Raw genomic sequence first — 25,461 nt, 5'->3', positions numbered from 1 at the left:
TGCCAGATATATTGTCACTAAATGGTCTACACAGACTCAGCCAGTGAATAAATGAATAGACCCACTTTTATGTATTTATAGCTTTCACATCTTTTATGCTTGCCTGAATTTTTTAGTTGAACTCTTTACATGGGTTGCAAGAGGTTCAGGATTTCCATTTCCACACCACCACCTCCCCATGCCTAATGAAGTGAGGACTACAGGCAGGTACAGCTGTACCCAGCTCTTAATTTCAGCTGTTCCCATGCCAGCCTTCCTGGGATGTAACGGTTGGGTCTAGAGGTGAGATAATTCTTTATCGTTTCAGATTTTACGACAAGGTGCTTTCTTTGCATGAGGACGCGACAGTCCCTGTAGTGAACCCTCTGCTTGCCTTTGCTCTCATCAAACGTCTGCAGTCAGACTGGAGGAACGTGGTGCACAGTCTGGAGGCCGCTGAGAACATCCGAGGTAACAAGGAGAGTTGCAAAGTACGGAGAAGCTTCTAGCTCCTGACTCAGCGTAAGGAGAGAGATTCTGCTGAGTTACAATGAGGATTATTTGTGTTCTTAAGCCCTTTAAAGTCTATAAAGTTGGTCCCCTTGCATATAACTTCATGATTTTAGATTGGAAAATGTCTTCACATCTGTTACCTCACTTGATCTCCACTGCAGTCAAGTAAAGAAATGTGTATCTACCCAGTTATGTATGTGTATATATGTATGTATGTATGAATGTATGTATACATGTATGTATGTATTTATGTGTAGAAAGTTGTGGCCTTCTAGTAGTTTCTACTTCAAACTTTTAAATAATTTGGAGGCTGGGATACAGTCTTACTACTTTACTGTGTTTGGAGGCTGGGATACAGTCTTACTACTTTACTGTGTTTGGAGGCTGGGATACAGTCTTACTACTTTTACAGCCCTGAAGGATGGTTATGAGAAGGTGGAGAAAGACCTTCCCGCTTTTGAGGACCTTGAGGGAGCAGCGAGAGCCCTGATGCGCCTGCAGGATGTGTACATGCTCAACGTGAAGGGCCTGGCCCAGGGTGTCTTCCAGAGGGTCACGGGCTCCTCCATCACTGACCTATACAGTCCCAGGCAACTCTTCTCCCTCACAGCGGATGACTGCTTCCACGTAGGCAAGGTGACATGCAAAGAGGACCAACTGCTGAGGTCTACCTTCTTACGGATTAGCAGTGTCTCAGCTGTCTTTGTGTATTGTGGTAAACCTTGAAAATTTGATATTGCTCCTTTTTTCAGAAGTGGAAACCAAGGTTCAGACAGGGTAGATCACTAAGACTGCATAACACAAAGTAACAGAACCAATTTTGAGCCTTGTCTTTTATCTCTAAATCCCATGCTCTTGCCATGGGAAAGAGAAATCATCAGATATTAAGACATTCTTGAGCATGAATAGCTTTTCTCTATTTCTAAAAAGGTATCATGTATCCCAGGCCAGTGTTAAGCTTGCCAGTGTCTTCCTGCCTCCACCTCTCCAATGTTGAGCTCACACCATGCCCAGTTTTGGCAGTGTTGGGGATCAAACCCAGGGTCTCATGCATGCTAGTCAAGCACTCTGCTAACTGAGCTACATCCTTCACATATGAAATGGTTTAATTAAAAATGCCAGGATGTTGGACATAAATTATGTGATGCAGAAGAAAGTTTCTGTCCTGCTCCATCCCGCAGTTGTTCAGTCCCAAAGAAACACACAGAGGTTTATATTAGTTATAAACTATTTGGCCTATTAGCTCAGGCTTATTATTAACTAGTTCTTACAAGTTAAATTAACCCATAAGTCTTGTCTATGTTTAGCCATGTGGCTTGGTACCTTTTATCAGTAAGGCATTCTCATCTTACTTCCTTTGCATCTGACTGGTGACTGACTCTCTGCTTTTCCTCTTCCCAGAATTCTCCTAGTCTGGTTGCCCCACATATGCTTCTTGCCTGGCTACTGGCCAATTAGCATTTTATTAAACCATTATGAGTGACAAATGTTTACAGTGTACAAGAACATTATCTCACAGCAAGGCGAAAATCACAACCTAGGCTGTGCGCATTGATATTACTTGAGGAAATTAGACCTCAGGAATCTCCCATAGGTGTATTTAGTTAATTTTTGTCATACTGAGTTGTTTTATAATATACTCTTTGCCAGCCTTAGCCTTCAAAATGCATAGGGTCTATTATTATTATTATTATTATTATTTTGGTTTTTCGAGACAGGGTTTCTCTGTATAATAGTCCTGACTGTCCTGGAACTAGCTCTTGTAGACCAGGTTGGACTCGAACTCACAGAGATCCACCTGCCTCTGATTACGAGTGCTGGGATTAAAGGTGTGCACCACCACTACCCAGCTTAATTAATGGTTTTGTTTTCCTTTTGAAGATGCTTCCTGAAGAAAATTGTTATTGTTTCCTTCTGCCTGCCCACACCAAGTTCATTAGCAGATTTAACAGTGGACTTCTTGGGTCCCAGTTCCAAGCTTGGGAATTAGTTTCACGGATCTACACACAACGACCCTCTCTGCTTCCTGTTTCTCTCTGTGTGGTCCTGAGCAGAACCACAGCCCAGTCATGCTCATGGCTAGTTCAAGCAGCTGGGTGCACAGTACCAGCAAATGCTTGCTAATGAAACATCTTGACTATATATTGAAAACTTTAAGTCATATACTGAAAATTTAGTAAGCCAACTTCCTGAAAGTCTTGCTGGAAATCTTTATTTCTGTATTTATTTAAAAGACCATGCATTTCAAATGTAAGGGTGGTATATAGAACAATACCAAATAGCTATAAATGAGGGGAAATACATTTTCAAATTTGGCTATATTTATTTACCAGTTTTTCCCTCTCATTCCTACACCTTACTGCTCTCCGGGTTACCAGTGTCCTCCACCAAGCAGGAACTGAGCTTCTGAGGTTGGCTTCTTCACTCTGCAGCTTACGCTTTGGGATGTTGTGTGTATTGGTAGTTCGTTTAAAAGGATTTATTTACTTTATTTTGTGTGTATAAGTGTGTTGGTCACATGCATGTCTGTGCACCACATGCATGCCAGGTGCCTTCCGAGGTCAGAAGAGGGCATCAGATCCCTGGAACTGGAGTTACAGATGGTTGTGAGCCTCCATAGGAATAATGGGAATTCAACCCAGGTCCTCTTCAAGAGAAGCCTGTGTTCTTAACTGCTGGGCCATCTCTCCAGCCTGTAGTTCATTTTCGTTGATCTATGGTGTGGATAAATTGTAAACTTTTTATTTAGGCTCCTGTTGGTATATCCTCAGACTGCTTCCTGTCTGAGCTGCCGTGAGGAAGCTGCTATTAGCATTCTTATTGTGTCCCTGGCTACTTATTTTTGTTGTTCATTTTCCTTTTTGTCTCATTCTGTAACCCAGGCTGGCCTCAGCCTCCCACATCCTACATGGCATAAGCATCTGCTAATGTGCTCACTGCTTAAATTTTCAGCTAGGTTTTTGTTTCTGCCACCTGGCATTTAATTTTTTTCTTTGAAAACATGTAACCTCATGCTTTTTTATTTTGTTTAAAATTTCTGAATATTTAACTTACTAGACATTTTGACATGTTTGAAAGAATTCCAGTTATGTCAATCTACCATATTCTAGAACTTGAAAATCCCCGTGAAAATATCAGCAAAATGATTGGGACTGGGATGTAGCTCCCTAGCACACATGGAACTCTGGGTTTAATCTCCAGCATCACATACATACACATACATTATACCACAAACATACATACCACACACATACATACTACACACATACACGTACATACCACACACATATATATGCATATATACCACACACATCATCAAATACATATATACATACTACACACATACCACATATACACACAAAAATACCACACATACTACACATATACATATTACACACATACATTCTACATACATACATAACACACATACACATATATATCACACACATGTATATCCATATATACCACATACATCACAAATACACATATACATACTATACACAAACATATACACACAAATATACCACACATACTACACATACATATTGCACACACATACATACCACATACACACATACCATATACACTGTCCCCACATATATAGATATCACACACCACATGCACATTTCATAATACACCCATATACACATATACCACATACACACATATACCACATATACACACTATATACCACATAATATACCACACACATATGAATACATATGCCATGCATACACATGCATACATACAGCAAACACAGAGATATAAATGAACATACCATACACATGTACATATTCACACAACACTCACAGTTAATTTGACAGGGAAAAAGTTAGGTTACTGTTGTTAATATTATTATTATTCAGTTCAACCTTTTGTACAAATAAGATATGTGTAAAGAACCAACAAGACAACACGCCAGGCTAAAGGCAGACTTGAGAAAGGAACCGCTCTATTGTTTGGCATGCACGTTGGCGGCAACTCTAGGTCCTGCCCTGATTGGCAGTCACACCTCAGTGAGATCATTTTGTAAGAGTTGTTCCAACTCGGTGACCTTATAATTCCATGTTGCTTCAGTATTGACTTCCAGGAAACTCTCCCCAAAGGTCTGATGTTCTACTTAGCTGTAAGCTGGTAAGGAGACAGGAGCTAGGTCTGGCACAGGCCGCCATGTTGTGCTGTGCTCCAGCTTTTAATCAGAACCGACAGCATTCCCAATGTCCGCCCTCGTTACGGTGGCGGATGTGCTGTATTGTGGTGATTGGTGTGTTCATAGCCTCCAGGATTCAGTGCTCTCAGGAGAAGAAGCCCACATGCTCAGTGACCCACTGGGCTCCTTTTCCTTCTTCAAGAAAGGTCTGTCTCAGGTGCTCCTCCGTAACTCTGCTGAGACCCCAAGCCCCTTCCTTCTCTATGCCTCCACAGTACATTAGGCATTGTAAAGCCTTAAAGCCCTGGCACCATTCTGTCCCACAATGCACATACTTGAGTTCATCTGTCTGTCTCCTAGATCATAAATTTCTCAAATGCAAGAACCCCATTTTCTCTCCATAAGTACAATGTCATATACTATTACTAGATAACAGATATTAAACGGAATAAAATTAATTAGAAAGTAAAGCTAGGCTTGTGGGGGTCCAGAGACCTCATCCTGTGAATAATCAGATGATTTATTTTCTGACTGTGGACTAAAGCTGTGGCGGCTGTGTCCCTGCAGGTGGCCTACGACATGGGGGACTACTACCATGCCATTCCGTGGCTGGAGGAAGCTGTCAGTCTTTTCCGAACATCTTATGGACAGTGGAAGACGGAGGATGAGGCCAGTCTGGATGACGCCCTGGATTACCTGGCTTTTGCCTGTTTCCAGGTATTAGGGTGATGAAACTCATTTTTACCACAGGCAGTACAATGTTCTACATCACTTTCTGGTTTGTTTCATCTTCCCGGGGGTACCAAGTGTAAGGCCATTATTTTATTATCACCATAGATTTAATATAAGTAAATCAAGCTTCTAAAAAATTCTTAAAGTACCAGGGAGCTCATAGAGGCAGACTTAGAATCCACGTCTGAATCTAAGTCTAGAGTGCTAACCAACGCATGGACCACTTTGCTGTCTTCATCTCTCACTTACTTGTTATAGCGGCAGCACATAGGTGTTTGATGGGACCCAGTCAATGGAGAACACCCTGCACTCTCACTGACTCGTGGCTCATCGCTGATAACATACCATAACGTTGCCACGAAGGGAGGAGTTTGATTATCCTCTCCCACCTGACACTGAATCCAGCTGTGATGTGGTCATTGGCTGCAGAGTTGACATCTTCATTCCATTGTACCAACCTGAGGCCTCCTGCAGCTCCCATCTTCCCTGGGTACTGTTGATCTGCTGCCTGCTGTGTCACACATGGACATCCCTGCCCTAAATATGGCAGCTTCCATCTTTCTGTATGACTAACCTCATTTCTCACCAATTGTACAGCCTCGAAAGTGCTTGAAGTGGGTGGGTTTTGGTGGTGTGATTTTTTTTTATCTCATATATTTTACAATGTGATTATTATTGCTTTTATCATTAGAGTGACATTTTAGCATGCAAGGAAGTTTAAGGAATTCTGTTTCTGTATACTCCTGTCAACTGGTCAGTTTTCTGCAACAGAATGCAGTCTTCCTATGTGGAATTTGCTTCCTCAGACTTAGGTGCCTCGACCATGATGAGGCTGCATGGCTAGAGACAGCTAGTTCCTACACATCTGACCATATTCATTTTAGTTTTTCTTTTGCTTTCCTCCCACTCTCTAGACTCTGGGAAGCACTAATCCTGGAGAATAAGAATAAACTGTATTTTGCTAGAATTTCTCAACTGCTCCTCTTTTCCTCTTCCTCCTTCTCCTCTTCCTCTTCCTCCTCCTTCTCCTTCTCTTCCTCCTTCTACTTCTCTTCCTTCTCCTCCTCCTCCTCCTCCTCCTCCTCCTCCTCCTCCTCCTCCTCCTTCCCCTCCTCCTCTCCTCATTCTTTTTTCCTTTTGGTGGTACTTGTGGATTAAATTCAGGCACATACTCAACAAGCAATTCACCACCAAGCTATGCAGCAACCCAGCCACACTCACCCTGAGTTTTCTTTCTCCCTTTGCTGGTGAGATTGGTAATAACATATTGGTTAATAAGGAGATTTGATTTGTAACAGGGCTGCCAAAACAACAACAGCAAAACCCACAAATCCTCTGCATTTCTAGCCCATTGCCTATTTCAGTGAACCTTATTATCTACTGCAGTAAGAATATTTTATAGTTTTTTAAACTAGTCAGTGATTAGATTAGAGAAACTATCTTTATTTCGGTTGACATTTTCTTTCTTTTCTTTTTTAATAAGGCAGGAAATGTTTCATGTGCCCTCAACCTCTCCCGAGAGTTCCTTCTCTACAGTAAGTGACGCTAAGGCATACATTACCCATCTCACTTCTGCCCGACCTTTAATTCTTCTTGCAAGTGAAGTCTAGTGTGTGTGTGTGTGTGTGTGTGTGTGTGTGTGTGTGTGCCAATGCACATGCCTATGTTCATACATGCAGAGACCAGAGGAGGACACTGGGTGTCTTGCTTTATTGAATTTTATTTTTGCTTTATGAGTATTTTTATATGTAGGAGTATTTTGTCTGTCTGTATGTGAACCACTTGCATGCCTGATTCCTGAGAAAGATAGAAGACATCAGATTCTCTGGAACTAGAATTACAGACAGTTTTGAGCTGCTGTGTGGGTGGAATCGAACCTAGATTCTCTAGGAGAAAAATCAAGGCTCTTAACCACTGAGCCATCCCTGCAGTTCCTCTACTTATTTTTGAAGATGGTCTTTGATTGAACCTGAAGTTCAGGGCTTTGTCTAAGCTGTCTGGCTAGCAACCTCCCAAGGTACCACAATCTGTCTGGGTGGCCATGTGGGTGCTGGGTCCCTGAACTCAGGCTCCCTTGCCTTCACTGCAAGCATTCTGTGAGCCACCTCCCAGGCCTCAGCCATTCTTTTTTATTATTCTAATCTTGTTTTATTTATACACAGATCATTGAAAGGGAGAAATTCATGAGTTAGTTGGAAAAATGCTTAGAAGATGTCAACCTGCCCCTTCCCAACTTGTTCTTTTGACGGGAACAAGTTTAGAGCCAGGTTCTTCAGAGGCGGTTTGGAGATCCAGGTTTTGGAAGGAAACCCAGGAATGAATAAAGTCAATGTGCACTGTGTCTGTGAGAAGGGAGTGAATCAGAGGGCTGTTCACTTCTTTGGCTGTTTACTGAGAGCTATCAGTTCTTCCCCTAAAGCCAGAGCTCACTTGGCTATGCAGGCATCCTGCCCAGTCCGGCTTCAGCCCCTTCAGGGAATGCTTTATGTCAACAGCAAAAGGAGAAGATGCTGAGAAGCTCAGCTTCAAGATTTCTGCATAAAATTTCTAGATTTTCCTTTAAGTATTTAGCTACTCAAATAAGATGTAAAGTCACTATTATCACCAAATGTTTAAGGGCTTCTTTTTAAATTTTTATTTCATTTTATGTGTGTGACTGTGCACCATGTGCGTGCTTGGTGCTCATGGAGACCAGAAGAAGGTGTCAGGTCCTCTGGAACTGGAGTTACAGATGGTTGTGAGCCACCATGTGGGTGCTGGTAACTGAACCCACATGCATGAGCCTCTCTGGAGTGCTTTTAAACTGCAATTATTTGTAACTTTTAAATGAATCCACCTAGTGTGTTCGGTCCTCCATTTCTGGGTTCTGTATCCATGAATTTAATCAACTTTGTATAAAAAAATACTGTGTCTGGTCAGAAACAATAGCCTTTTCTGTCATTATTGTTCCCTAAGCAGTGCAGTGTAACAATGATCTCCTTACTTGTGTATAATATAGCATTTACATTATGCTAGGTATTAATAAATAGAGATGATTTAAAGTATGTTGGTGGTGTGCATAAGCTTTCTGCAAACACTATACTATTTTATAAACAGGATCTGAGCATCTGTGGATTTTGGGGATCTAAAGGGATCCTGGAATCATCCACTGAGAGAGAGCTTTTTTCTTTCTGATACCTTGACAAAGAACAGGATATGGAAGTCACTCCGTGACCTGGAAACACAAGAGTAATTAGTAGTATAAAGAATTTAAGCGGCTGGGGTGGTGACTCTTATTGAAGCACTTAGCTTGCAACCGTAAGGATCAGAGTTTGGACTGACTGAAGCCCACATAAGATGCTGGGTGTGTGTGATATCCGACTTGTAATTCCAGGCTTCAGAGGCAGCAGGGAAACAAGAGACCTCCAGAACAAGGTTACTAGCAAAACTATATAAATCCAGCAGCTCTGGGTTCAATTGAGAGACCCTGCCTCAGTGAATAAGGTGGAAGAGCAATGGAGGATGATTCTTTACAATAGTGTCAAGCCTCTAATGCATGTACATCCTTCCATGTGTGTGTGTGTGTGTGCGTGTGTGTGTACGTGCGTGCATGTGTGTGCATATGTGTGCCTGCATGTGCGCATGTGTGTGTATGCGTGTGTGTATGTGTGCATGTGCTTGTGTGCGTGTGGGCGTGTGTGTGTTGTGCATGTGTGTGTGCGTGTATGTGTTGTGCATGTGTGTGTGCATGTATGTGTGCACATGTGTGTGCCAGAGGCGTCCAGAAGAGGGTGTCAGCTGCCTTGGAACTGGAGTTACAGGTGGTTGTGAGCTGCCTGATGTGGGCGATGGGTACTCATCTGTGGTCCTCTGAAAGAGTAGAAAGCATTCTTAACCACTGAGCCATCCTTCAGCCCCTGGAGGTATTCTGAGGATCATTCCCAGAGATCTAGTGGAGCTGAGAGTGGATATGCTTACAGTTCTCCAAAGACAGGGAGCTGGGGAGATGGCCCTGGTAAGAGCATTTGCTGCACAAGCATTTGTTCCTGAGTTTGGATCCTAGGCAGCCGTGTAAAAGCTGGGCATAACCCCCACCGCCCCCCACCGCCCCCCCACCACCACATACACCCTGCCTGTAGCACCAGAGCTGGACTTGGAAAGAGTGGGTACAGAGACAGAAGAAACCCGAGTAACTCCAGGGTCAGTGAGAGACCATGTCTCAAGGGAATAAGGTGGACAGCAGCTGAGGAAGACACCCAACATTCTCTCTCTCTGGCCTCCAAAAGCACACACAAGGGCTCACCCTCTGCCACATACACACATATGCTCACATACAGGTAACACCCCCCACTCTGTGAGCACACACACAAATATATATATATATATATATATATATATATATATATATATATATATATATATAAAACAGTTTGGGCCTGTACTCTAGGTGACGACTGAGCTTCCTTCCATTGCTCTTGCTTGCCATGTTCTCTTTCAAGTAGTTACTGGATGCTGTGCTCCAGGAGGTGAGCCTAGCACAGTATCTGGCATAGGACACGGTTTTAAACATTTATTAGTGAACTGGTAAGTGAGTGGACGGATGGATGGGTGAAACTTCTTTTTTAACATAGAACTGACCATCATGGTCCCCATCATGTCTAAGCATGAGAGCAGCCATCCCTCAGGTCCACATCACAGAGCCCTCCTGCCTCTGTCTCCTGAAAGCTGTGGTTAGAGACTTGCCGGCACACTCCGCAGCAGGAGCTCTCGAGCATTCTTCCTGGGGCCAGATTTGTTCATCTGTGTGGTTTCCCGTTTGGCTGTCCCCCAGATCCAGGTAATAAGAGGATGGCCAGGAACGTGTTGAAGTATGAAAGACTCTTGGCAGAGAGCACTCGTCAGGAGGCGACTGAAGTTGTCATTCAGAGACCCAACGTGCCCCACCTGCAAACCAGAGACACGTACGAGGAGCTATGCCAGACCCTGGGCTCCCAGGTGGGATCCCTCAGAGAAAGGGAAAGGGGCTGATTGGCTGGAGTTGGGATAATTTGAGGGGAAAACTGATGCCTTAAAGGCAATATAACTTACCAAACAACACCCAAGGGACTCAGTCTTCTGTTACCCCCCAATTCCAGTTTTTGTGCCGTGGCTCCCAGGAGTCTTGACCTTTCTTTTTTTACATCGACTCTACTCTTTCCTTCCAGCCCACACACTACCAAATCCCCAGCCTCTACTGCTCCTACGAGACCAATTCCAGCCCCTACCTGCTGCTCCAGCCCGCCCGCAAGGAGGTCATTCACCTGCGGCCCTTTGTGGTTCTCTACCATGACTTTGTTAATGATGCGGAAGCTCAGAAAATCCGAGAGCTTGCTGAACCCTGGGTGAGCATCCTCAAATACCCTTTGTATCCACACATGCCTGGAGAACAGATATCTGGCCTGGCAAGACTCTTTCTTAGGCCAGGAGTTCAAAATGCCAACCATTCTGTAAGGCCAGTCAGCAGCGGAGAAAATCATGGCTGTACTTGTCTCTAGTGGGAAAGGATGCCGTGCCAGCAGCTTTAAGAGACATAGGATATGTAGCTATAAACAGTTGTCAATATCCAGTCAGTAGTGTGCTTGAGACATGAATGTATCATTAGATATCAATCAAAGGGATCTCAGAAAATATAAATGAGGTTTTCCTCAGTGACAACTTTTCCTTATGATTAGTAGAAGAAAAGAACTTGACAGGGACAAGGAGTGAAATACTAGTACACATTTACAGAGCAGATGTCGATGAGCTGATTCAACTTCATGACTCTGTTAAAGGGGAAACTGAGGCCCAGAAAGGGGAACTTGTTTGATAAAAGTAAACATGTAGCTAGAATCGGGACTGTCACTTTGCTGTTCTGTCTTTTAATAAGCTCAGGCTGAGTTACGCTTCGTAGTCAGCGACCCTTGAACCTTGGAGACAGCGATGGTTTACCACATCACATGTTTGTGTGGGATTGGCTGAACGTACGCTGTAGCTGGTCTCCAATCCAGATTGGAACCCAGCCTGGCAGAGTAGCCACCACTGGGGATTTACCAGCCTCATGGAAGGGGGCGTAAGACAGAAATGGCAAACATGAGCTGGATTTTAAAGCTTCTGTTTGGAAGTACCACATCTCTTCCAGACACAACTCTGCAAAGGCAGAGACAGACAGATTTCTGTGAGTTGGAAGACAGTCTAATTTACACAGTGAATGCCAGGATGGCCCCTGTCTAATCCTTCATAGGGAAGGAAGGCTCAGCAAGTGACTGTGCCAAGCTGGTGCCAATGGGGAGGAATGTCTCATTGCCCTGGCTCGGGACTGTGGCAAATATCGGGAAAAGGCAGTCCCACTTCCGTAAGGCAGTTGTACTTTCTTTAAAGGCACAATTATTTGGTGCAGAATTATTTATTTTTAACCAGATGCCAGGTGTGCTGCCCATCCAGTGAGACGTTTAGTAATTCATCACCAGAACACAGCCTGCCCAGACCTTTTGCTTTAACAGAGGTGAGGAAGTTTTCCTCCAGGTAAGGCAGTGTTTCTCAGCTGTGAATCTTGACCCCTTGGGGGTCAGATGACCTTTTCACAGAGGTTTTCTAAGACCACCAGAAAACACAGATGTTTACATTATAATTCAAAACAGTAGCAAAATTATAGTTATGAAGTAACAACGAAAATAATTTTATGGTTGGGGTCACCACAGTGTGAGGAACTGTACTAAAGGGTTTCAGCGTTGGGAAGGCGGAGAACACTAGCGTAAGGGGAAGTGCTGTGATCAGATGTGCTATGAGGTGACCTGACCAGAAGCAGCATCAGGTCCTTAGAACAGCTTTGTTGCCATGGTGATGGGACAGGTGACCCTTCCAGAGAAGCTCACCGAATCCTTCACTTCAAGGTCATCTATTTGGCGTGCACAGACCTTGCCACACCCCTTTCGCAACCGCTCAGTGGTCTTGTTCACGCCTGTCTGGCCTGTGACTATTTCAGGAATAAGCTGAGAGCTTGTGGGAGGGCTGTCTGCCTCCTTTGCACCATTCCTCTGCAGAAGCCTCCTCTCCCATCACTTCCCTCTCTATCTGCCCCCTCCCATCCTACTCAAGGCCTCAGGGGAAACCATGTACCTCCCGTGGACCCCAGTACAGACCGCAGCCCCAGCCTGCTTTACAGGGCCACATGACTAAAGTAGCCCTTCTCTGGAATCAATGCTTTTGGTACCAGCTGTAGAGCAGTTCATTTTTATGTTAATTCTGCCATTTATGGATTGGCTGGTATCACTAGACATTTTGTGGGTTAGTGTCCCATCTCCCTACTCTATATTATGCTCATTGCTCCCAGGTCATTTGGATTTTGTCTCGTGTATGTGATGTGTGCACTCATTTGTATGATGACAAATTGAATTTGAAGATTTTCTTTTTCTCGTTTTGTTTTGCTTGTTTGTTTTGGGATGCATGGTTTCTCTGTGCAATAGCCCTAGTTTTCCTGGAACTAGCTCTGTAGACCATGCTGGTCTCGAATTCACAGTGATCTGCCTGCCTCTGCCTCCTGAGTGCTGGGTTTAAAGGCATGCTCCACCACAGCCTGGCTTTGAAAAATTTTTTTAGCAACCACCTATCTTATTTTTTGAGACTTCCTCTCACTGAACCTGGAGCTCATTAATCCAGGTAAGCTCACAATCTAGCCAATGAGCTACAAGGCTCCACCTGTCTCCACCTCCGTCCCCACAGGGATTACAGACTCAGCTCTACACCTGGCTTCTTAGGGGAATGCCGGAGATCCACAGGCATGTCCTCCTGCTTACACAACAGGCCCTTTACCAACTGAGCTATCTCCTAACCCCTTATTTTTATACTTTGAGAAAGATTTTGTTGTGTTACCCTAACTGACCTCAAATTCCTAGGTTCAGGGGATCCTCCATCTCAGCCTCTTGAATGTTGAATCTATAAGCAAGCAAGTGCCACTTTGCCTGCTTGAACTAATCTTTGAAAGTTAGAACTGACTTCCTAAATCCCTTGTTTAAACTCTTGAGTGCTGACACAGCTCTGTAGCCTGACTGTGGCTGAATCCTTCCACTGTATCTCCCCCTTTGCCCTTGACAACCCAGCTACTTGTCTTTTCTGTAAACAGGCCTCTCTCTCTCCCTCCTTCCTTCTCTCTCTCTCCTTCCTTCCCCCTCCCTCCTTCCTTCTCTCTCCCTCTCATCCATCTATCTGTCTGTCTGTCTGTCTATCTATCTATCTATCCATCCATCCATCCATCTATCTATCTTTGTGTATGTATTTCCCTTTCTCCCTTCTTCCCTCTGTTCTTTCTGTCTGGAATGTGTGGAACATTCTACTCTTGACTTGTTTCAGTCTGTATGATCGCAGCATGAACGTGGACATTCTGGGAAGGCTTCGAGCCTCTCAGAAGAAGAGGCTGGAGACCTTCCTCTGTACATCCATAGCAGCCCAGGCTGGCCATTACAACGCCATCAGTCTATGAACAGAGACTTTGTAACACAGTGCCTTGCTTTAAAAAGAATGATTTGTTTGTAGACAGTAATGAAAGGACTGTGAAAGAATTAGGCACGAAGTAATTCTGTAATGGGGGTAGAATTTTTAAAAACATTGATTCGTCCTAGAATAACAAAAGATGACATCTCACCCCTCTCTGTGAATGGTTTTAGAAAGGAAAGAGGTGCCAGGCAGTGGTGGTGCTTGCCTTGAGTCCCAGCACTCAGGAGGCAGAGGCAGGAGGATCTCTCTGAGTTTGAGGGGGGAGAGGACAGAGGCACTAGTGGTCACCCATACATCTAGGGGTACCCCGGCCAAGAAGAGCTCCTGAGAGTCCATTGCTGTTATGTGCCTGTAGATGAGGAAATGAGTCTGAGGAAACAGAACAGGCTTTTCCGAGAAATCTGCCTGGGTTAGCAGCAGGGGGGCAGGGGCGGGGGGGGGGGGGCTGCTACATCTGCAAAGGAAAAGGGCTCGGCTATATGACGTTCACGAAGCAAAGGGTTGCATGTGGTTCATGAGGGGAAGGGTTTTGGTTGTACACAATTTATTGTTCTACCTCATCTTAACTTCTCAGAGATGGGCGAGAATGGGGGAGCTGGGGGACTCGGCTTCGTTCTCTCAATTGTCCCTTTAACCATTTCTGAGCACCTCTCCCTGCCAGGATGTCCTTGCCCTGCAGAGGCTGACTCAGATGCCAGAGACAGAAGCAGACACAGCCACAAGAGCTCATTTCTCTGTCCCTAGAACTAAGAGTTTGCAATAAGGAGATACTTTTTTTTTTTTTTTTTCGAGACAGGGTTTCTCTGTAGCTTTTTTGGTGCCCTTCCCTGACCAGGCTGGCCTCGAACTCTCAGAGATCCGCCTGCCTCTGCCTCCCGAGTGCTGAGATTAAAGGCGTGCGCCACCACCACCCGGCTAAGGAAATACTTTTTTAAAGATGGCATATAAATGCTATATACAGATGAATTCAACACAAAATGGAAACAGTTAAATTAGTGACCTCAAACCTATGGGTTTTTTCATAAGCCTGGCGGTTGCAGCTTAACAGTGAGCTCTATAGGGCAGGGCTTTGCTTAGGATTCTTCAGAAGGAGCAGGGTCCCCTGAGTACACATCTTTGTGGTTGGACGTGTTTGTTTACTTTGAGAGACATTAAGTTTACTCTGTGAAAGCTCCAGAACTGATACTGTGATACAAGCCGAAATGAGAAATGGCTATGCTCCTCCCCAACTTAGGCTCACAGGTACAAAAGGAATTCTGTGCATTTTTGTACCACACACGAAATACACTTTAAGGAGTAAGGAGCTGGTGATGGTTATGCTCTAGAGAGAAGAATGTCTGTGAGCTCAATGAGCCATCCCTTTGCACCAGAACCACCTGGTCTTTCTCTTGTGCTTCCTATCAGCTCCAGAGATCCGTGGTGGCTTCGGGGGAAAAGCAGTTACCAGTGGAGTATCGCATCAGCAAAAGGTAGGAAGGCCCAGCCGGCCTGGGGCTGAGGACACAGCTGACTGCTAGGTCAGCAGCAACCTTTCTTGGGATGGCTCGTGAGCCTGTGGTTCATGTGGGAAACTATTACGAGAGACAGTTGCACCCTGCCACCCTAGTGCCTTCACCAAAATGCTGTATTGTTTGGAGAATAACTAAGAAGTCACCAGGAAAAGGCTTGGAAAAAACTCCACCTCAGAGCGGAAAACACACGTCTGGCACTACTTCCCAGAGTGCGTTCCTACACACATCTGTAATGTGTGTTCCTACACACATCTGTAATTTGACTCTGCAGACTCCGCCTCCACCTCCTGACTCCTAGACAAAGCTTTCTGAGCAACGTGTAGGCCACAGGCAGGAATGGACTCCCTGGGCCTGCTGGCTTCTCCAGGAGCAGGCTCCAGTTGGCACCGAGACCTAGCCTCCCTATTCCTTCCCTCCTTTCCTACCCTCAGCCATGTATTTGCACAGTGAGTACAGGGCTGGAGAGAGAGTGAGAGGAGGAATGTCCATCACAGCCACATGAGAAAGTGGCATCAACCTCCCAAAGAAAGGCTCATGTCCTTGTCCTCTGGGAGGGGACATGAGAGACAAAAACTTTGGTTCGCTTAATTTATTTTGTCTGGTACATTTAGGGACTGTGTATGCTACATATTGCTGTGAGCAAAATCCTAGCAAGAAACAACTGAAGAAAAGGGTTGGCTTTGGTGACTAGCTGGAGGGGATACAGTCCATCGTGACCAGGAAGGACTTGGTGGCTGGTGGGTCCAAGGTGGCAGGAGTGGGGAGTGGAACCTCTTCACCTTCTCACATCTCTGTGGAGCAGAGATAAAGACTGGGGCTGGAAGGGGGACTGGGGTATGATCCTCAAGACCCACTCCCAGGTTCTACAACCTCACAAAACAGCATCACCATCTGGAGACCGAGTGTTTAAACACATGCACCCGTGGGGAGCATTCTGCAGCCACACCATCAGCAGGGACATTTGAAAAAGCAGTTCTCTAAGCCCTGGAATATCTGCCTAGCTGTGTGTGCACCGTGTGCATACATTAAACCCAGAAGCCAGAAGAAGGTAGTTACAGACAGTTGTGAGTTGCCCAACCACTAAGCCATCTCTCCAGCCTCTGTGCCTTTTTTCTTTGAAAGTAGTGGCTAATTTTGTCCTGGGTATCTTTGCAAATCTAGGAGCATGTAATCTGAGCGTAAAAGTATGTGGAACAAATTAACCTGTCCGGGTGTCACTGGCCGTGCTTAGAGGACATGTCCTCATTTTTCTAGGGGCCTCAATTCTGATTCTATTTATTTTACATTGTAAAAACCTCAACAAGACATTCAGGAAGTGTCTGAATTGGGTTTTGACCTGTTCTGGTTTGCCCAGAGTTGAAACTCCCCTGGGTACCATAGCTGTCACCAACACACCTTACAGAACATCTCCATGAGCGCTTCTCCCACAGATTTCTAGAATATAGAAGTAGATGTAATAATCACCCCCATTGACAGAGGGGCACACTGGCCCTTGGAGAGGTTAGAGGTTAAGTATTGACAGTACCTTGCAGAGATGAAGAACTGTCATTACTACTTTAGTTTCTTCCTCCCCCGCTTCTCCTTCCCTTCCTTATCCCCCACTTCTTTGGTTGAGGTATCAGGGTCTTGCTGTGTTTCCCAGGCTGCTTTTGAACTCCTGGACTTAAGCCACTTTCCCACTGTCCCACCTCAGAAAGCCCACCTTTCTGGGGGCTGGGTGCACACCACCACACCCAGAATACTTTAAGTCCCTGCTGTTTTTCTGGTACTCTGCCTCCTCTGTTGGAGATGTCTTCATAGTACAGCAGTTTTAAGGATAGGGTTTTGTAATCTTCAGCTCTGAGTCACAGTCCTGAGTTCTGCGAGCTTTCACTGGGCTCAGCTCAGTTCTCGCCTCAGAGAATGTTAGCTATGTTAATTTCGAAATCGGAGGCCACGCACGCTGGACTGACTCAACATGAGGGATGAGTAAGTGACTAGACATTCGTGGCTACTTCCCTCTAACTGACTTGATTTATTTGTTTATTCATACATTCATTCATCCATCTGTCTCAGAGTTTATATTGCCGTGAAGAGACACCATGGCCATATTTCCATAAAGGAAAAGATTTAATTGGGGTGGATTACAGTTTCAGAGGTTTAGTCAATTAGCATGGTGGGACATGGAAGCATGCGGACAGATGGTGTTGGAGTTGAGAGCTCTACATCTTGCCCCACGGGCAACAGCAAGTGAACTGTGTACCACACTGAGCGTAACTTGAGCAAAGCAGACCTCAAAGCCCACCCCCACAGTGACACACTTCCTCCAACAAGGCCACCCCTCCTAATAGTGCCACTCTCTTTGGGAGGTATTTTCTTTCAAACCACCACACCGATCTCTTCAGTCACAGATATCATGCGGTCATTTCCAGCACCTGATGACTATTGTTCTAAACCTTGCTGTGTTTTAGTGCCTGGCTGAAGGATACGGTTGACCCGATGCTGGTGACCCTCGACCGCCGCATTGCTGCCCTCACAGGCCTTGACATCCAGCCTCCGTACGCAGAGTACCTCCAGGTGGTGAACTATGGAATCGGAGGGCATTATGAGCCTCACTTTGACCATGCTACGGTAACGATGGGTTCAATGGCCAGTCTTCTGGGGTAGGGAGCCAGTGTGTTCTTCAAAGCAGAGATCTGGAGGGGTTCTCAGAAAATACCAAGGAAGAGCCTAGCACAAAGGCTTTGGTTTCCAGGATATTTGAAAGCCTTGGTTTCACCTGATTACTGCATACACTGTCTACCACCACCTTCCTCTCCTCCAGAATTTGAGTGGAAAAAGAATACAGCCTGTAATAAAATTCTATCTCCTACTTCCCTTGGGGACTTTTCCATGAGGATTGTCCTCAAATCCCTCTCCTTTCTTTATGATCTCAACTACTCACCATATTGTCAGTAGCAAATATTTTTGAGGAATAAAACATGGAAATAGCACAATGAAACCTATGAATACAATTAATATGCTGATATTTTTTAAAATGAGGAAAACACATGAGATACACAGGTGACCAATAAACAAATGAAAAGATTCACAACATCATGGGGAAAAAGACCTCCCTGCAACTGATTCATAGCTCCAACTTTATCAAGATTCCAGGAACTTTAAAAGTAGTATTCAAGTGACTGAAAAGACAGTTCAGGGATCATGTGTGCCGTGCAAGCATGAGGACCTTGCATTCGAATCCCTATAAAAACCACAATAAAAAGCAACCAAGCCACAGTAGAACAAATCCATAATCCTAGTACTTTTAGGGCAAATGGGAGGTGGAGACAGGAGAATCCTGGAAGACTTTGTGCAGCTAGTCTGGCATATGCAGCAGACAAACAACAAAGATCCTGTCTAAAGATGGAAAAGGAGAACATATGACCAAGATTGTCCTTTGTCTTCCACTTGTGCACTGTGGCTTACACTTACACACATGCACACACTTCATACACTTACACACATGCACACACTTCATACACTTACACACATGCACACACTTTATACACTTACACACATGCACACACTTCATACACTTACACACATGCACACACTTTATACACTTACACACACAGAGAGAGAGAGAGAGAGAGAGAGAGAGAAATGAGTACACAAAGAAGGAAGCCATTCACAAAAGACTTCATATTTTATGGTTCTATTTACATAAATTTCTAGAAAAGACAAAACCCAGAGACAGAAAGTAGATAACCAGGTTTTGTGGGGACGTGGTTGATTATAAACCATTATTTGCTGGTGGAAATTTCTAAAACTAGATTATGGGCAAGAATGGGCAACTGTTAAAATTTGCTAAAATTCAAGTAATAGTATTTACAATGAATGAATTCTTTGGTATGTAAGTTATATTTCAGATTGTTCCTTGATTAAAGAATGAGTGTGTACCTTGGGCAAACTCTCTGGAACACCAATCTTATGATTCAATATTTCTCTAAGATAATCATCTTCTATAATATATTTTCTTTGTTTTACAGAGAACCTAAAGCACAGAACCTCTTGTCTAATTTTTCACCTTGACAATTATTTGTTTGATTTATATAGAATCCATTCATGTGCATATCCAAAAAAATTAATGTCCAATTAAACAGTATGTTGAGTAGTTGGCAGCAAAGGTGAATACACACTCTGGTTGGTGTAGTTCAGGGTTATAGACTGTCCTAGACACCCTCATTTTATCCCATTGTCTGTGCTAATGGCAAATCTTGGCCGTCACTCTGGTATCATTTACACAAAATAACCATCTGCTCTATTTCTGCCTCAGTCGCCAAGCAGCCCCCTGTACAGGATGAAGTCTGGGAATCGAGTTGCAACGTTTATGATCTATGTGAGTCTCGCTCTAAGAGAATCAGGGCTTCTTGCTTATGTGGCTAAGTGGACTATTTTATCGTATGAATTTTCAAAGTGATTTCACCTGGTACTGAACACAAAAATCTCCAGGAATTTTCTAAACTTCAGACAGCATTATTTTGTTAGGCGTAGACATAAGTGATACTAGGCAGGATTCTACCCTTCAAGAGCTTGCAGTGCGAAGTCTAAATATGACCTTGCCTCGGCGGTGGGTCAGGGCAGGGAAAGCTAGGAGACCATGGGGTTTTCACAACACAGGAAGAGGATACAGCTGTCTCCCACCTTAAGGTCTCAAAGCCTAGTTGGTAGTGAAAAGTATGGATCAATCCATGAACCTGTGGACCTGTAGGAGAAAGAGCAGAGGAAAGAGCAGTTTAGACTCCAAGAGGAGAGAGCGGGGAGATGGACAGTCGGTAAGTACCTCTGATAAGCAGTGGAAATCTTCGTCCCGTCTCCTGTAGAGTCCACACCCTTAAATAAAATACTGAAGTGATCAGTTGGCCTCTTCTTTAAGTCCCTAGCCTGGTCCCACAGGATTCAGTCCCGGCCTTCATCAACCTTATTATCCTCAGATGATGAAGTTTAGCTTTATCTACACAAACTCGTCATATTCTAATCATCTGATACTTAGAAGAGACTATTAGAAGCAATCATTTATTGGGGACATTTATTAATGCTTCTTGGTCTTTGGCTAAGATCACTACTATCAGTGGAAGGGTCAATATGCTAACTACAAGGGCTCTGAGTAAGCACCCCAAGATGAAGGCCTGGCTTCAGGCTCCTCTTAAGAACAGACACTCCCTGGGCATGCTCTCTTCCCCGAGGGCTGGTTCTGATCTCCACAGCACAGCCAGGAAAGGCTGGCATTCAATATTATCACTATGTTAATGATTTGAATGTGTTTCCCAGGGGCCCAGTTGCATTCTTCCCGTAGCAAGAGAATGTCATCTAGAAAGTGTTATAGAACTCTGTGCCTGTCACTGTTTCCTACCAAGCAAGTATGGGAAAGAATGTATGAGGCCAATCAGTGTTGTAGGAGCCTAAATGGGCCCAGTTATGTCTAGTCCTTGCATCTTTACCTTGATATAGATGTCAGTAGTTTCCCAAGACAGTTGTCAAGGTTGTAGAAAACACAAGCAATATGGCGGGGAGAGAATAACCTTTAAGAAGTGAAGAAAGAGGAGGACTGTGTAGAAAGCCAACTGGTTAGTGATTTTTCTACTCAGACTGGATGTACGATCATGTCAGATAAGACAGTTTTAATCATAGGACTCTGATCAGAACCGAGTGAGACCATATACTTGTAGAGACTTAGTATAAAGCCTGCCATAAACACCAACTATTAATCAATGCGATCTGTGACTGTATGTGTTAAGATGATGGGGGCTGTTATTTTAATACTTTTACATATTAAAATATTTATATTATTATTATTGAAATTATCGAAAAAATCCCTTTATATTAAGAAAATACATCCAGAACTGAGATTTTTCTGTCAGTAGAACATTTACCTTCCACGGTACTGCGGAAGAACCTATGTAAAAATCTAGGCTCAGAGACCAGTGCTGGGGAGACAGAGACTGGCAGATCCATGGGGCTCAGAGGCTAGCTGGACTAGCCCCCTGGGCAAGTTCCAGGTCAGAGAGAGAACTTGCTTCAAAAACAAGGTGGACAGTGTCTGAGAATTGACCCCTGCAGTTGGCTTTTGGAGCCCCTGGAACTGTAGTTACAAGTGACTGTTAACTACCAAATGGGTGCTGGGAACCAAACCTGGCCTTCAGCAGGAACAGGTGCTCTGAACCACTGAGCTATCTCACCAACCCCCACATGTGATTTTTAAAAGTAAATAAAAGTTTGAATTTACGTATTATAGCCCTCCAACAAGATGGTAGCCAGAAACAAAAATAAGGGAGGAATTCCAGAATCTCCTCTAGTGGTGAGAAGAAGCCCCACAGATGAGTAGCGATACCTTGCAAAGGTTCACTAAATTTGGGAGTTGGGTGAGTGTCTTCTAAGGATTTCTCCCATAACTGAAACAGGGGAGCCCTGCACACAGTCTGGGCAGAAATGACATCTAAGTTTACATGACAGAGGACTATCAGCAACTATCTGAACTCTGGCTTCTTCCTCTTGCATGATAGCTGAGCGCAGTAGAAGCTGGAGGAGCCACGGCCTTCATCTATGCCAACTTCAGTGTTCCTGTGGTTAAGGTGAGCAGGGCCCTAGAGGATGTGGTTGTAATGTTGTGTGATGACGAAGCACTTACCCCTCTCCTGCAAGCTGATGCCTGGGGAGATGGATAAAAAGAGCTCTTTCTGGAATCCCAAAGACAACCAATCTCCCATTCTGTCACAGTTAGGGTTTCTAATGCTGTGAAGAGACACCATGATCATGGCAGCTCTTACAAAGGAAAACATTTAGTGGCATGGCTTACAGTTTGAGAGGTTTATTCCATTGTTGCCATGGTGGGACATGGTGGTGTACAAGCAGACATGGTACTGGAGAAGGAGCTGAGAGTTCTAAATTTTGACCTGCAGACAACAGGAAGTGCTCTGTTTTACTGGGTGTGGCTTGAGTATATATACCTGCTCCACAGTGACACACTTCCTCCACCAAGACCACACCCACTCCAACAAGGCCACACCTCCTAATAGTGCTGCTCCCTTTGGGGGCCATTTTCTTTCAAATCACCACAAACCCTATTGCTACAACATGTGTTTGTGATCCTATCTGTTGTTTTATTTCCATGTCTATTGCAAGTAGATGATGACAGGCCAGTCTTTCTTATCACTGTGGGTCCCTCAGAGGTTAAGAACTCAGAGTCACCCTCAGATTCTCCACAGTAACTAGATCCCCACAGAGCTAAGGCACTAAAGCCTCAGAGCATGGCTCAGCACCCTGTCCCTAGAGCTTACAGGGAAAAACAGCCATGAGGACACACAGCAGTGACCACTGTGGCTCAGAGAGCCAGTGCTGAGAAGTTTGGTGGGTGATCATTTCTTCCATGTTTCAGAAGGATCAAACATGCCGTTAATAGTTTGGGAAGGAAATGAATTAGAGAGGCCGAGTCTAAAGCCCTGAGTGCAGTACCTGGTGCATTCTGAGCACCCATAAGCAAATTAGGAGCGCCCAGGGTGTGGCCTGGTTTCCAGTGCCTTGACCAGGCTCAGTCTAGTCTAAAGGCCATCGCTAAAGGGAGCTTTAGGGGGTAACTGAGGAAACAGTGCATGGGGTCAGAGCACAGGGCCTTGATGTCAAGGCCTCAGTGGGTGGAGGACTGTGGTGTGCTTGCTTTCAGCTGTGTGTGGGATGTCTTCGACCCAGTGGGTCTAGTGGGGTGTCTGTTTGCAGTGACCCTGTGAGCCTGTGCTTGCCTGGCTTCTAGCATTTGCCACATTGTCCTGTTCTGCTCTTTCATCTGTCTTTTTGGGGTCCCCAAGAGCAGAGCCAGATGTGGCTTGTCTCCACATGCCCAGGCCTGGAGCAGAGCAGGCTGTGAGGCAGTGACCCACACCTGAGTGGCAAGTTTCACCTTCTTGTGCTTTTCAATGCCTGCTTGCTCCAACTGCGTGGAGGTAAAAAGAGTTTCCTTATTTAATGGTTTAAGTTCTGTGTCCTTGTTCACATGCCTACTGAAAGTCCAGGATTCTGGACTGACCCCACCCCCTCCTGGGGCTTGTCCTCTCATTTTCAGAATGCTGCACTGTTTTGGTGGAACCTGCACAGGAGTGGAGAGGGAGATGGTGACACACTTCATGCTGGCTGTCCTGTCCTGGTGGGAGATAAGTGGGGTAAGGCCTGTCTTTGTGGGAGAGAGAATGGGCCGAGAAGCCGTAGAGTGGGTGGAGACGGCAGAGCCTCCCTTCTGAAGATTTCACGGTGCTGCGGATCCACAGTGACGTGACAGATTGGCAGTCAGGTGTCCCCGCAGAGTTTGTGGGTCTGTGAAGAGCAGGTGTCAGCAAAGGGTGACAGGCCTAGTTAGGAAGAGAGGAATGCCTTCCCTCCCTCTGCATCCAGGGAAACACTACCAAACCTGCTGCTGCCATTTGTCTCTGGAGTGGTTAGGTAAGAAGCCATAATAACAGCAGCAGAGGTTGGGTGGGCCCCTTCATGGTGGACAGACGTGTTTGTTGGCTCATGTGTCCGAGAGCACCTCACTCTGAAGCTAGAAAGGCAAGTGGAAAGACTGTCACATTGACAGGGACACCAGGAGGAGCACTCCCTGTTGCCCAGGAGGGGCTTCAGTTTCACCGGGGCTTTTAGAATGGTGAATGACCTGAGTGCCACATGTGTGAAGATCAGTCGTCCATTAGCGAGATCTGCTAGAGACTTTCTGGAGGACGATATATGCACCATGCTGGAAGCAGCAGACTGTGCACAGTTGGGCCAGGGCCAGGCTAGGTAAACAGCAGGCTTTTAGGCTGTGCTCCCATGCACAGGCAGCCCTGTGGCCATCTCCTTGTTGAGCTCCCTCTCCCTCTCTGCCCCACTCCAGTGGCCAACAAGTGGATACACGAGTATGGACAGGAATTCCGAAGACCCTGCAGCACCAACCCTGAAGACTGAAGTATTGGCAGATGGCAGCTTGTCAGTCAGAGAAGCCAGGAGACCAAGCCAGGGGCAGAGAGAAGCGCAGCTTCCTGAAGGCAGGCCTCGTGGCAAGGCCTTATGAGTGGAAGCTAAGGGATGCTTCTACCAGGAATGCTCCCCGACACAGCCCCAGAATTTGAATTTGGTTCTACTCCAGCTGTGAGACTTAGAATGGACAATACAAAGAGGTCTGAGATGTTTGCAGTGCTCAGAAGCCCTTGGGAATGAAACAGATGAACTCAGTATAGAACATTTGTTTAGTATGTGCAAATACCTACCTGAGTTCTGTTCACTAGCACTGAACAAATGCTACACACACATACACCACACACACACACACATACAAACGCACACACATACCACCTGGAAAACTATTGGGCTGCTCCTGCTGGAGCGTCTGACTCTGAGGTCCCCACCCCCATCATCAGTGGGTATTATTATTTTTTTAAGGTGGAAAGCAATTTGTTTTCTTTTTATGAGTTCTGATTGTCATTAAAATGTTTTTAAATCCACCTCTTCTAACAGAATATTCTTCCATGATGTTGAATGAGAAAAACCAAAGTAATTCTATCAATTTTTTTTAAAATATTTATTTATTATGTATACAATATTCTGTCTGTGTGTATGCCTGCTGGCCAGAAGAGGGCACCAGACCTCATTACAGATGGTTGTGAGCCACCATGTGGTTGCTGGGAATTGAACTCAAGACCTTTGGAAGAGCAGGCAATACTCTTAACCACTGAGCCATCTAAAAAAATTTTTATTATTTTTTTATTATTATTTTTAGCCCAGCCCCCACTCCCCACTTCCATTGCCCTGTTCTGGACTTGCTCAACTTTGGTTGTGGTTCATAGGCATAGCTAGTAAGGCTATAGTTTGCCGCCCTCCTTTGGAAACTTGTATGATGCCTTCTGGTACCATGAAGGAGAGGGGCATTCAGATCAGTTCCAGCTCAGAGGTCTCTGAGCCTTAGTTCTGAAGTACATGGTGTCTTCAGCAATAGGGACTTACCTTGTACTCTGTGAGGCAAGGAAAGGCAATAGCAATAGCCTGTATGTTTTGGGAATCTTTTGGATAACCCTGACCAACCATTCAAAATAGGGCTTCTCATGC

General features: G+C 44.9%; 1 protein-coding gene across 1 annotated transcript in view; it reads left to right on the top strand.

Moving 5' to 3' along the window:
• The window catches only part of LOC121449977 (prolyl 4-hydroxylase subunit alpha-3), a 29,135-nt gene extending 4,281 nt beyond the window's left edge, over positions 1-24,854 (top strand). The window contains exons 2-13 of the mRNA XM_041654629.1: positions 308-450; positions 905-1,128; positions 5,210-5,359; positions 6,858-6,909; positions 10,185-10,348; positions 10,558-10,734; positions 15,266-15,330; positions 17,823-17,982; positions 19,670-19,732; positions 21,897-21,965; positions 23,450-23,546; positions 24,254-24,854. Of these exons, the coding sequence (XP_041510563.1) occupies positions 308-450; positions 905-1,128; positions 5,210-5,359; positions 6,858-6,909; positions 10,185-10,348; positions 10,558-10,734; positions 15,266-15,330; positions 17,823-17,982; positions 19,670-19,732; positions 21,897-21,965; positions 23,450-23,546; positions 24,254-24,324 (1,435 nt within the window). The 3' untranslated portion in view covers positions 24,325-24,854. The remainder of the gene's footprint in view (positions 1-307; positions 451-904; positions 1,129-5,209; positions 5,360-6,857; positions 6,910-10,184; positions 10,349-10,557; positions 10,735-15,265; positions 15,331-17,822; positions 17,983-19,669; positions 19,733-21,896; positions 21,966-23,449; positions 23,547-24,253) is intronic.
• Positions 24,855-25,461: the final 607 nt, after the last annotated feature.

This window comes from Microtus oregoni, unplaced genomic scaffold (genome assembly GCF_018167655.1).
Source record: "Microtus oregoni isolate MIOR12 unplaced genomic scaffold, Mior012 000000F_ref0000247, whole genome shotgun sequence".
In the NCBI taxonomy this organism is placed as follows: domain Eukaryota; kingdom Metazoa; phylum Chordata; class Mammalia; order Rodentia; family Cricetidae; genus Microtus; species Microtus oregoni.
This window is presented reverse-complemented; position numbering and strand designations above follow the sequence as displayed.